Below are 13426 nucleotides of genomic sequence, written 5' to 3' on the forward strand. Positions count from 1 at the left end.
TTTAAGGTTCCCCATGATTTGGCTCCTAATTCACCTAGCTCTGGGAACAAAAGGGATTAGGCCTACACAAGTCTGCATAGACCATAGAACAAGGTGGAAATTTTATACAAGCATGCAAGTACTTCCAGGGCTTTTATCCCTTGGGATAAGAACAGAGAAGGAGCTAAAACTCAGAGCTCCTAGTTTCCCCCGGAAGGGGTTTGCCAGCGTACTCCACCAACTGCTGCTGTGGATAGATGAACTTTTAACTAACCTGCATCAGGGAGTTTATTGGGCCAACAAATACAGACTTCTGGCAGCCTGAAGAGAGTTCAGCACTTCCTGATTCTTCTCTTCCAGCTTGCCCCACCAATAAAATAACTGCATCTTAAACCTGTTAGCTTTGGAAGAAGAAGAGACTAAATATATGCCAGTCTCCCTAGCAGACAATACTAAGAAGTTTTAAATAGACACACAGGCACTTCCAGGATCTACATATACCTCCTGGGAGCAGGGCAGAGAAAGGGCTAAAATGTATAGTTCCCAGTTTCTTTTCAGAAGGGGTGTCGTGTATATTCTTCTAGTGGTACTTGATGGCCTGGCTTCAGGTAGTTAGTGGGGCAGATAAATAATAGACCTCCAGCAGCCTGAACAGGAGTTCAGTACTTCCTTAACCTTCTCCCCTGTCTCCACTCATAGTAACTCCATGTCTACTGACTCTTCCAGGAAGGAGTTTCTCCATGCATTGAGTGCCACACTTCTAAAGCTCCCACCCAAGAGACTGCCTCATTACCCACCTATCCCTGGGTGTCTCCCTAGACACAGTAAACAAGAGGTAGACTTAAAATGGGACCCCTCCAGCAGCTATCTCCCTAGAATCAGAGACTGCAGTCTGAATGAAAGTACAGATACTGCCACAGATCTTCTACCTGGCTTAGTGCAGAGTCGAAGATAAATGCCTATTCTCAGATTTACCCGGAGGAGAGAAGGAACTGAAATATAAATCTAACACCCAACCTTTCCAGGTACATCTAGAGGGTTGGGATTCTATTTTACCTGTCTTGGGGTACTGAAAGGGTGTGACACATCTTACTCTTGTCAGAGCCACCAAAAACCGAGGCAGCAGTTTGGAAAAACACAAGGATTTGAGAGGCACCTAAGAATTTCTGATTGGCTGGAATAAATCAGGATAGTGTTATTTCTGTGAAATACTGTATTCACCACTTTGTACTTCATGCTATGCACTGTCTAAAGACACATGTAAAAGATGATTATAAGAGGTCCACTTGCCTCAGGGAATTAGATTAGTGTCATTTCCTAGAATCACTGTGTTAGCACTCTGAGCTGCATGTTATTCATTCTCTAAAAAGACATGTATAAAAGATGTATATAAGAATGCTTGCCCTGTGGATGAATCAGGATAGTGTTATTTTTGTGAAACACTGTTAAGCACTACCTGCTGTACACTCTATAAAAGTCATGTACAAAAGATATTTCTGAGTGCTAGTTTCATGAATGAGTCAGGATAGTGTTATTGTGTTATTTCTGTGACACACATTGTTCACCCTCTGTCCTACATGTTATAGTCTCCCTATAAAGGTAGCGTGAGTATGATTTTAATAGCTCTCCTTACTTGAATAAATTAGGTTACTGTTCTTTCTGTCTAACCTTGGCTTCACCAGTCTATGCAGCATGTTGATACTCTCCAAAGAGACAGATGTACAATATGTTTGTAGGAATGCTTGCTGTGTGAATAAATCACAGTAGTGTTTTTTACGTGAAACACTGTTCAGCAGTCTGCACTATAGGTTATCCAATATCTATGGAGACATGTAAAAGATTTTTCAAAGTACTCTGTTTGCATTAATACATCAGGATAGAGAATTTTCTGTGAAGCATTTTGTTCAGCAGTCTGTACTGCACATTATATTTTCTCGATAGGCATAAGAGGGAAAGATGATTTTAAGGGCTGTTTTTCCCTGGATGAGTCGGGATACGGTTCTTTCTGCCTAACACTGCATTCTCTGCTCTGTGCTGCATTTATACATTCTCTAAAAAGCCACGTGTAAAAAATGTTGCTAAAGGTGCTGGTTGCATGAAAGAATCAAGATAGTTATATATGTGAAACACTGTGTTCAGTACTCTCTGCCACACGTTACACACTTTCTAAAGATACATGTATAAATATGTTTTTAAGAGTGCTATTTGCTAGAATTAATTAGCGTAATAGTATTTCTCTGGAACATTGTGGTTTTGTTTTCTAGGGCTGCCATAACAAAATACAACATACTGGAAGGCTTACACAATGGAAATTAATTTTCTCACAGTTCTGGAGGCTAGAAGGCCAAGTGTTGGCAGCTTTGATTTCTCCTGAGTCTGCTTTCATTGGCTTGCATATGGCTACTTTCTCACAGTGTCCTCACTTGGCCTTTCCTCTGTGCAGGTGCAACCTTGGTGTCTCTTCTTCTTCTCTAAGGACACCAATTGGCTTAGAGTCCCAGCCTATTGGCATCATTTTAACGTAATCACCTCTTTAAAGATGTTATGTCCAAATGCCGTCCTAAGGTACTAAATGTTGGAATCTCAACATATAAACTTTATGGGGATACAATTCAGTCCATAACATTTCACCCACTGAACCCCAACATTTATGTCCTTACATGCAAAATACATCACCCCATTCCAACAGCCCCAAAGTATTAGCACATTTCAGCATCAACTCTAAGTCCAAGATCTCATCAAAATACCTAAACCTAGTGTGGGTGAGACTCAAGGTATGACTTATGCTAAGGCAGAATTCCTCTCTGGGTATAAACCTGGAGAACCATACAAGGTACCTGCTTACAAAATACAGTGCTGGGACAGGCATAAGATAAACGTTCTCATTCCAAAAGGCAGAAATTGGAAGGAAGAAAAAGGGTATGAGTCTCAAGCAAGTCCAAAACCTATGAGAAAAATTCCATTAACTTTTAAGGCTCAAGAATAAGTCTCTTTGGCTTGATGTTTTCTCCTCTGAGCACACCATGGTTGTAGCCCCACCTTTCTGTCCCACTGGGGAGGAAGCATTGCCCCTGTGACACTGGGCAGCCCCCCTCCTCCACAGCCCTGGATGACAGCACTCCACCACAGCCCTGGGCAGCAGTCCCAAACCCAAAGCGTGAGTGACAGCCCTGCCCCCGAGGCCCCAGACGGTGGTGACCTGGCCTGTTGAAACCTGTGGTGGAAGTTGAAGCCCTGACAATCTCTGAATCACTTTCAGGTAATTCTTCCCTTTACTTGAGGGATAAGCATGTTCACAGCCAGATAGCTCTACCGCTCCATTCTGTTCTCCATTCTTCCTTTTGTGTACCATCTCTGTCCCCTTTAGTCCAAGCTGGCAGTGTGTCTGCTGGTATAGCCCCATCTCTCTTCCTGGCTTCTGCTGAGATGACTAATCCATGATCTCTTTATTCAGTGATTTTTCCAGCCACATCCTTGGTGTTTCTCCAGAGCTCACTTTCTCATTTTTCAAAGTATGAATAGGCTGATAATATTCCAAATCTTAAAATTCTGGTTTCTTTTTGCTTAACAGTGCCTTCATTTATCTATTTTTGTCATATTTTACTATAAGCAATAGACCAAGCCACATTTTTGATAGAAATCTTGTTGGCTAAATACCCAAGTGCATCACAAACAAGTTCTACTTTCCACAAAATGCTAGAACACGATTAGCAAAGGCTTTGCCATTTTATAACAAGGATCACCTATCCTCTAGTGTCCAATAACATGTTTTGTGTTTCCACCGGAGGCCTACGCCAGTAGCACCTTTCATGTCCGTATTTCTACCAACGGTCTCTTCAAGATAATTCAGCCTTTTCCAACAGGCACCTCAAAACTCTTAGAACCCCTACCCATTACACAGGTCCACAGCTACTTCCACATTTTGAGAAATTTGTTACAGCAACATCTTGCTTCCCAGCACCAAAATCAGTATTATTAATACTTTTCTAGGGCTGCCATAACAAAATAGCATATACTGGGAAATTTAAACAGCAGAAATTCATTTTCTCACAAATCTGGAGGCTGAAAGTCCAAGATCAAGATGTTGACATACTTGGTTTCTCTTGAGTCCTCTTTGCCTTGTTTGCAGATGACCACTTTATCATTGTGTCCTCACATGACCTTTTCTCTGTGCATGCTCATGCCTGGTGTCTCTTTCTCTGCTTATGAGGACACCAGTCCTATTGGATTAGGGCCCCACCCGAATCGCCTCATTTTAACTTAATCACTTCTTTACAAACTTATCTCTAAATATGGTTACATTCTGAGGTATTAAGAGTTGGGATTTCACCATATGAATTTTGCAGGGGACACAATTTAGCCCATAACACAGTGTTCCCCAGTCTGTCGTGCCTGTTATACACTCTAAAGCGACATGCATAGATGATGTTTATGAGAATGCTTGCTGTGTGGATGAATCATGATAATTTTTTAACGTGAAACACTGTTCAGCACTGTGCTGCATAGTATGCAAAGACGCATGTATAGTGTTATTGCTAAGAGCACTAGTTGTGTGAACGAATTGGTATTGTGAAATGTCTTGGAAACACTGTGTTCCCCACTCTGGGCTGCATACTATACATTCTCTAAAAAGCCATGTAGAAAAGATATTTTTAAAAATACTTGTACGAATGAATCAGGACAGTGTTATATCTGTGAAATACTGTATTTAATAATCTGTGCTTCATGTTATATATCCCACTAAGACACATGTATAATAGATGTCCGTAAGAACCATGGTGTGAATGAATTAGTACAGTGCTATTACTGTGAAACACTGTGTTTAGTACTTTATGCTGCCTGTCATACATTCTCTACAGATACATGTGTAAAAATATTTTGAAGAGTGTAACTGTGTGACTGAATCAGTAGAATTTTATTTCATTGCATCATACATTCAGCCCTCTTCTGCCCAGCATACACTCTCTAAAGATATGTGTAAAAGCTGTTTCTTAGAGTGCCAGTTGCACGCATGTGTCAGTATAGTGTTATTTAATGAAGCATTCTGTTCAGCTCTCTGTGCTACATGTTAGACACTCTCTAAAGACACATGTGTAAAGAAGTTTCTAAGATTTCAACTTCTGTGAATGAATTAGTTTAGTTTCATTTCTTGGAATTAAACTGAGTTCAACACTCTATGTTACATGTTATGCTATTCTTTATGACACATGTAAAAGATGTTGCTAAGACTGCTATTTATGTGCATAAATCAGTGTAGTGTAATTTCTGTAAAACTCGTTGTTCAGCACTACTGCTAAATGTTATACACTCCATAAAGTTTTATGGGTCAAAGATGTTTCTAAGAGTGCTAGTTATGTGACTGGATCCATAGATCTATAAAACACTGTCATCTCTATAAAACACTATTTGCAGTATCCTGAGCTGAATTATATAATATCTCTAAAGAGACATGTGTTAATTATATTTCTTTGAGAGCTGTCTTAGTCCATTTAGTGTTGCTAGAAAGGAATGCCTGAGGCTGGAAAATTTATTAAAAAAAGAGGTTATTGGCTCACAGTTCTTCAGTCTGTGTGTGGAACATGTATCTGCTCAGCTTCTGTTGAGGGCCTCAGGCTGCTTCCACTCATGACAGAAAGCCAAGGTGAGCCAGAGATCACATGGTGAGAGAGGAAACAAAAGAGAGAGGAGGAGGTGCCAGACTTTTGGGGGAACTAGTAGAGTGAGAACTCACTGACCCCCCACCCCAGGGAAGGCATTAATCTATTCATGAGGGATCCACCCCCATGACCCAAACACCTGCCCACTGGGGATCAAAATTTCAACACGAGGTTTGGAGAAATATCCAAACTATAGCAAGAGCTAATTGGGTAATGAACATACGCAATGTTATTTCTGTTAAATCATACACAGTGCTCTCTCTGCTCCATGTTATACACAGGAAATATAAATACATAATTGATACTTTCAGTATTCATATGTGGCTCAATAAACTAGTATAGAATAATTTCTATGGAATACATTGTGTGTATAACGTTTGTAATAGTGCTAGTTGCATGAATGAAGATAGCGTTATTTCTGTAAAACACTGTGTTCAGCACTCTATTGCTTTGTTGTAGGCTCTAAATACAAAGGTGTAAAAGATATGTAACAGTGCCAGTTGTGAGTTTGAATTATTATACAGTTGACCCTTGAACAACATGGGTTTGAAATGCACGGGTCCACGTATACATGAATTTTCTTCCACCTCGCCACCTCTGAGAGAGCAAGACCAATCTTTCCTCTTCCTTCTCCTCCTCAGCCTACTCAACGTGAAGATGATAAGAATAAAGACCTTTATGAGGATCTACTTCTAATTAATAAATAGTGAATATATTTTCTTTTCCTTAGAATTTTCTTAATCTTTTCTCTAGCTTACTTTATTGTAAGAATACAGAATATAATACATATACAACATATGCGTTAATTAACTATTCAGGTTATTGTTCTGGTCAGTAGTAGGATATCAGTAGTTAAGTTCTAGGGGAGTCAAAAGTTATACGTGAATTTGTGGCTGCATAAGGGATCAGTGCTCCTAACCCCTGAATTGTTCAAGGGTCAACTCTAGTGTTATTTCTCTTAGGAATGTGTCAGCATCCTAGGCTGTGATTGTAACATACTACTTTTTAATGTCCCTTATAATTGTAGGATAACTCTATGTATAACTCTATAGTAGATCCCAAATAAGTTAAATTAGATAAGCAAATTAAAATGATGACCTGTATCTTTAAAGAAAATTAAATCTTTGTAGATGCATGTGAAATTTTTTGTAAACCATTATATATATCAGAAGGTTAGGCATATACTTGATGTTTTATGTAGTAAATCTCTCAATTAGTAACCAGCAGAACAGGTTCTAGCCCTAGCTCTGCCAGTAACTAGCTATTTCACCATGGGCAAGTCACTTTCTTTGGCTCTTAGTTTGTAAAGGAGGGGGTATTGGGCAATAGAGCGTCACTGTGCCTTTTAATCCCAACTTTCTCCAACTCATTACTCATAAGCTACATGTGTGTGTAGATTTTATTTCTGTTCTAGAAACTATATCTTCTCTCTCTGCATTTTTTATTGATACAAAATATTTTGCATGCTTATGGAGTACATGTATTGGTAACATGCACAGACTGTGTAATAATCAAGTCAGGGTATGTAGGGTATCCGTCACCTGAGTATTTATCATTTCTGTATGTTGGTAACATTTCACTTCCTCTCTTCTAGCTACATTTATACAATACGTTGTTGCTAACTATAGTCACCCTACTCTGCTATGGAATATTAGGGCTTGTTTCTTCTATCTAACTGCATGTTTATTCCCACTAACCAACCTCTTTTTATCCCCTCTCCCACCCACACACCCTTCTACCCTCTGGTATCTGTTATTCTATTCTCTACCTCCTTTTAGCTACTACATATGAGTAAGAACATACAATATTGATCTTTTTGTTCCTGGTTTATTTCACTTAACATGATGACTTCTAGTTCCATCCATGTTCCTGAAAAGGACAGCTTGTCATTTTTTATGACCAAATAGTATTCCATTATGTATATATACACACCATATTTTCTTTATCCATTTGTCCATTGATGGACACTTAGGTCGATTCCATATCTTTGCTATTGTGAATAGTGCTGATATAAACATGTTTTGTGAAGTTATCCCTTTGATATTCAAATTTCTTTTCCTTTGGTTAAATGTCCAGGAGTGGGATTCCTGGATTGTATGGTAGTTCTATTTTTGGTTTTTTTGAGAAATCTCTACTCTTTTCCATGGTGGTTGTACTAATTTAAATTCCCACCAATAGTGTATAAGGGTTTCCTTTTCTTTGCATCCTTGCCAGCATCTGATTTTTTTTTAATCTTCTTAGTAATAGCCATTCTAACTGGGGTGAGACGATATCTCTTTGTGATTTTGATTTGCATTTCTCCATGATTAGTGATGCTGAACATTTTTTCATGTATCTGTTTGCCATTTGCATGTCTTCTTTTGAGCAATGTCTATTCATGTCCTTAGCCCACTTTAGAATGGGATTATTTGTTTTTTATTGCTGTTTGAGTTCCTTGTGTATTCTGGATCTTAGTTTCTGGTAGGATAAATAGTTTGCAAATATTTTCTCCCATTTGACAGGTTGTCCATTCACTCCGTTAATTGTTTCCTTTGCCATGCAGAAGCCCCTGGTCCACAGGTAGCATGTGTGGGTGGGTGCCAGCTGTGCTGATATCAGCAGGTTGGGTTTCCCCAATCTCAGACCCTAGGAGTAACGTTCACATGTCAACAGTGGTAAACTGGGTTGGGTGATCCCCAGGCCTCTAGATGGCATGCTCAAGTACTAAGGGGACAGGACCAGGCCAGTGGTCTTGTCCGCAGGCCCCCTGGTTGTGCATTCAGGCATTGGCTATAATGAGCAGGGGCCGGGTGGTCCTCAAGCTGCCAGCAGAATGCTCAGATGAGGGCAGTGGTGGCTGTGCTGTGGGTTTGCCACTGGGGAGGGCAAGGCCCCTCTCAATGGGAGCAGTGTATTCAGGCAGCTGCGGGGTGAGCAGTTTGCTCACACCTTGTTCCTGGAGTAGCCCAAAGCAAATGTGTTGGTATTTGTCCTCAGGGTGTGTGAAAGTACCTGGCCTCCCTTCGCCCTCCTTGGCCTGGCAGACGCAGCAGCATCGATCCCACAGCAAGACTCAGTCCATTAGGGGCTGATCTCTCAGAATGGTGCCATGCTGCATCTGCTCAGGGATTAGAGCCTGTGGGACTTCATGTGAGCTCCCTCTCTGGAGCGGTGCCTCTGTGTAATCTCTAATTCTGTAGATGGATTGTGTCGATGGTTATGTAACAGTGTGAATGTTCATAGTGTCTCTGAACCTTACACCTAAAAATGGTTAAGATGGTAATTGTATGTTATGTATATTTTCCCACAATAACAAAATGTATGTGGGATACAGTTAAGAGAATCTTATTCTCTCCAGGGGAGAAGGGAGGTGTAGAGAGATACAGAGATGTACATGTGACTATTTGAAAATTAAAAGTTCTCTTTAAATAAGAGAGAGAATAAACCAGTTCTGCTGATTAGTAGTTATGTGACTTTCTGCAAGTAGGTAAACCTCTCCAAGCCTCAGTTTCCTAAACAATAAAAACACAAGGGGTGATATTTTTCCTTTATTGTTACTGTTCTTTTTCCTTCACCCCTCAGATGACTGCACAGCCTAGCAATCAGTGCTTTCAGGGGATGATTAACACTACTGCTCCCTAAAGTAGGAACCCTCCTATTATACCTGCCTATTCCTGTGCATTCACAATAGAATGAATGAATGAACAAATAAGTGATTACTGTAGACTGTTCTGTTTCTTTCTATCTCATGCTTTCCCCGTCTACCCATCCCACGTGCACACAGGCACAGAAAGACACACACACACACACACATAAAGACATGCAAATTTTGTAAATCTGTTCTCCTCCTACTCTAAGAATCACCAGATTTATTTTATTGACTTTCTTTTATGGCCAATTTTCTTCCTAGCATTTTATATCTTTTTTGGCAGTTCCCTGAAGGAGAAGAAAGTATGCATTTTGTTGCCAGGCAACGAGTATCTCCAGAATGCACATTGCTTTTTTTAGATGGAAAAGGGAGTGTTTAATTTTTGCAAGTGAGGTTTGATTTCAGTTCTTCAAAGGTCACTCAAACAATTGAGAGTTATGAAGAATTTCTCAGTGCAACTTGTAAGCCCAGTCTTTCCCTTAGTCCCCGGGGTAAGGACCAGGAACTTTGAGCCAAGTTGTCCCTGTTCAAGGTCTCCTACCCTATTCTAAGGGAGATACTTCTATCTACAAATAGCAACAAGCCCAGAAGGTCTTTACAAACAGGCAGATTTTACTTAGCCTGAGAGGCAGGAGCAAGTAGACAAAAAACAGGAGCAAGGAGATAAAAAGAGATGTTTTAGGTATTATAGATATGCATAAGGAAAAATTTGTGGCAATAAAACAATCTAAATAGATATCTTTTATGGGGAGGGGGAGTGTTAGGGTGACTGCAGGAGGGAAGAATATTCCTTCAAGATAATAATGGAGCAGTGAAGTCAGATGTCGTCTACTGTACCTCATTTCATTTAATCATAACTCATAGAAGCTCACACACAAATGATCAAAACACCTTTTTTGATTTTCATCTTTTTTACATTTTTCATTTGACTTTATTAAAAAGATTGATAAAAAGTAGGTTTTGAACTTTTTAAAGATGACATATCTGTTCACTTCCCTTAGAGTCTATGGTCCAGTGGGGACAATGAATATTTTCAATTTTCTATCTTACCTATATTTTATTTATTTATAATTTCCCTTCTCTATATTTCCCTATGTGTTCTATTGCCCAGCCACCCTAGAAGATGCCACTGCCACTATTTATATCATTCTTAAAGAGACACAATCTCACGTGCCACCTCCTCCAAGATGCCCTCCAGTTTCTATTATTATTTTTTCCTCTGTGATCTACATGTCTGTTCCCTTATGAGAACAGACTCACTTATTTGGCTCACTATAACTGTTAAAAGAATTAGTTGGTTAAAAGGTTTGACAGCCCAAGTAGTTTATAAATAACTTAATAAGAAGGTTCGGTTCATTTCTGTATGCCCCTAATGTTTAGCATACGGATGAGTACTCAATGCCTACAGAAATGAGCTATGGTTACAGGCAAGTTTATCAATAGAGATTTCACAGTATTCTCATAGTCTAGCACAGAGTCTCTTTCTTGGGTGTGAAAGTTCAAAGTCATGATTCAAAAACATATGGCAAGATCTTCAAGAATCTCCTAAAAAAGAAAACATATCTAACACAGTTTTATTGTGTATCTTTTAGTCCTTTGAAAGTGGGCAACTTCTGTAGAGTTAAAAAGGCAAATAGCCAGTTAATAAAAGTGTTAAATTAACCACAGTATCTAAAAATAAAGCCATACTGACCGATAGTTGAAAGGAAAAAAAAAAAATGGTAGATACATTATAATAACACTGACGAACAGTTTCATTTTTTCCCCCTGCCCATCAAGTGCTAGGTGCCGTAATGCCTTTCTCAGAAACAGCATTATATATATTAAACTGGAGGCAAAAAAAAAAAAAAATCCATTTTCTAACATAAAATAATCACTCTGGTTCTTTAAATAGTAAAGAGCAGCTGCCATCTAGTGACTTGTTGCTTAGCAATGCTGCTGTATACCTTCTCTCCTCTCGAGCCAGGGAGTCCTGCCCACCCTATGCTGGGATTGAAGCATTGGCATTTTTCTGGAAAACCACTTTTCTAGCCTTCTGTTTTTAAAGCTGTTACCAGATCAAGTAGAGTAACTAATGAATTCTGAGTTTTCAAGTTCAGGCAAATGAAAGGGCAAAGTGAGAGCTCACAGACATACAGGCTTCCATGTGTAAATCAGAAACCACCTAGAAATCATGCACTTGCCCCAGAAACAGGAAGGAGAGTAGCACAGAGGAGGTGAGGGAACTTTTTTTTTTAAAAGCAGGCAGTGACTTCTGGCATCCTTCAAGATCTGGTGCAAAAGGGAAGGATAAACAAAAACAAAATTCAGGAAGATAGTAGTGCAGTGTCGGCCTTTTTTGTTGTTGTTTCTTTTCTTTTTCCTTTTATTCCTTCTTTTTTTGGTTGAAGTAAAATTACTACACATAACTGGTTAAAAGGTAATGGAAAAATTTTGTGTGGGATAATTGACAGAAGTTCTTTCTTGATAACCTTTAAAAGCTTGCCAATTGGTAATCCTAAAGGCTTTCAAATGAAAGCCAGGAACAAGCTAAATGCGTCCAGTATGTGACAAAACTTAACAAGCGATGGGAAATCAATTACTCTGTGCCGTCATACCTCAGAGATAGTGCAGGTTTGCTTCTAGACCACTACAATAAAGTGAATATCACCCTAAAGTCACACACACTTTTTTTGGTTTCCCAGAGCATATAAAAGTTATATTTACACTATACCGTGGTCTCTAAGTGTGCAATAGCATTATGTCTAAAAAAATGTGCCTACCTTAATTTAAAACTACTTTATTGCTAAAAATCCTGGCACAGAGACATGAAGTAAGCGCATGCTGTTGGAAAAATGGCACCAATAGACTTGCTTGACACAGGGATGCCACAACTTTTGATTTGTAACAACACACAATATGTGTGAAGTGCAATAAAGTGAAAAGCACAATAAAATGAGATATGCCTGTACTCACAGAGAAGAGAATTCTAATTAGCTGCAAGCCCATGAGAGGATATGAAGACACTAAAACACTGCATAGGTTTCAGTGTGCCATAACTTACCCATTCCAATGTTCTTGTTTGCCTTATGTTCAGAAGTGAGAAAGGGTATTGCTCCCTCTCTCATGTTCGTGTGATGAAGGCGGCAGCGTGGCACACTAGGGAGGGGTGTGAGGTTGGGTCTCAGCCTGCTGAAGGAACTGGGATAACACACATATTTTCTGCGTCTGGGTTTTCTCATCAGTCAGACCAATTGATTTCTTTCTTCCGGCTTAAATTTCTGATTGTGATGTTGGTCTTATCAGCTACGACTTCTGGGAAAGCCACAACCTTTCTGATCCTCTGACTCCACCAGGGGAAAAAGTATCAGGTGAACTGGGCACCATGATTCTAAATTCTTTCCAGTTCTGTATTTCATATTCCTTTCTTGTTCCTTCACCAAGGAGATAATAGAATGAAAAAGACTCATGTTTGAATAACAAGGCCATGGAAATCACAGTGGGGGTTTTGGGAGAAAGGGGGTTAGCATGTATAACCTGGGATCATCACATACTGGAAAACTAAGCATGAAATGTATTCAGAAGGAAATTCTTCATCAGCAAAAAAAAAAAAAAAAGCAAAAACGAAGGCACAGCACCACTCATTTCTCTAAATCCTTCTGTCAGATGTTACTTACAAAACAGAGAGAGGCAAATAGAACAATAATACCTCTCATCTAGTGTGCACACATGTAGAACTCTGAAGAATGGCAAGCTGATAATTCCAATGTCGTTTCATGGATGTGTTTTTAACACCCAGCTCTCTATGGGGATTTCCTAGACATGCAGCTGCAACCAACTCAGCACAACACTAGATGTCAGTAGATGTGGTAAGAAATGAAGCCTTATCTAGTGATTTGAAAATCAGGGGAAGTAATTCCCATCTACAGCACAGTTTATTCCTACAGATTTGTTGGAACTATTATTCTGCTTCCCAGTAGCGATAAATCTTTCTTTTAACTCAAGTGTCATATGACCTTGGAAATCATGTAGACTTGGAAAGGTCTTTGAATGATGCCTTATGAAGTCATTCTGAGGTTTCCAGATGAAGAACAGACTCACTTATTTGGCTCACTATAACTGTTAAAAGAATTAGTTGGTTAAAAGGTTTGGCAGCCCAAGTAGTTTATAAATAACTTAATAA

General features: G+C 39.4%; 1 protein-coding gene across 1 annotated transcript in view; it reads right to left on the reverse strand.

Annotated features, from left to right (window-relative positions):
• Positions 1–12371, reverse strand: part of ASAH1 (N-acylsphingosine amidohydrolase (acid ceramidase) 1) — an 85299-nt gene extending 72928 nt beyond the window's left edge. Inside the window, exon 1 of the mRNA XM_012662909.1 lies at positions 12308–12371. Coding sequence (XP_012518363.1) covers positions 12308–12371 — 64 coding nt within the window. The remainder of the gene's footprint in view (positions 1–12307) is intronic.
• Between the last annotated feature and the right edge of the window lie 1055 nt (positions 12372–13426).

The sequence above is a fragment of the Propithecus coquereli genome, unplaced genomic scaffold (genome assembly GCF_000956105.1).
Source record: "Propithecus coquereli isolate 6110/MARCELLA unplaced genomic scaffold, Pcoq_1.0 Scaffold79, whole genome shotgun sequence".
Classification (NCBI taxonomy): Eukaryota; Metazoa; Chordata; class Mammalia; order Primates; family Indriidae; genus Propithecus; species Propithecus coquereli.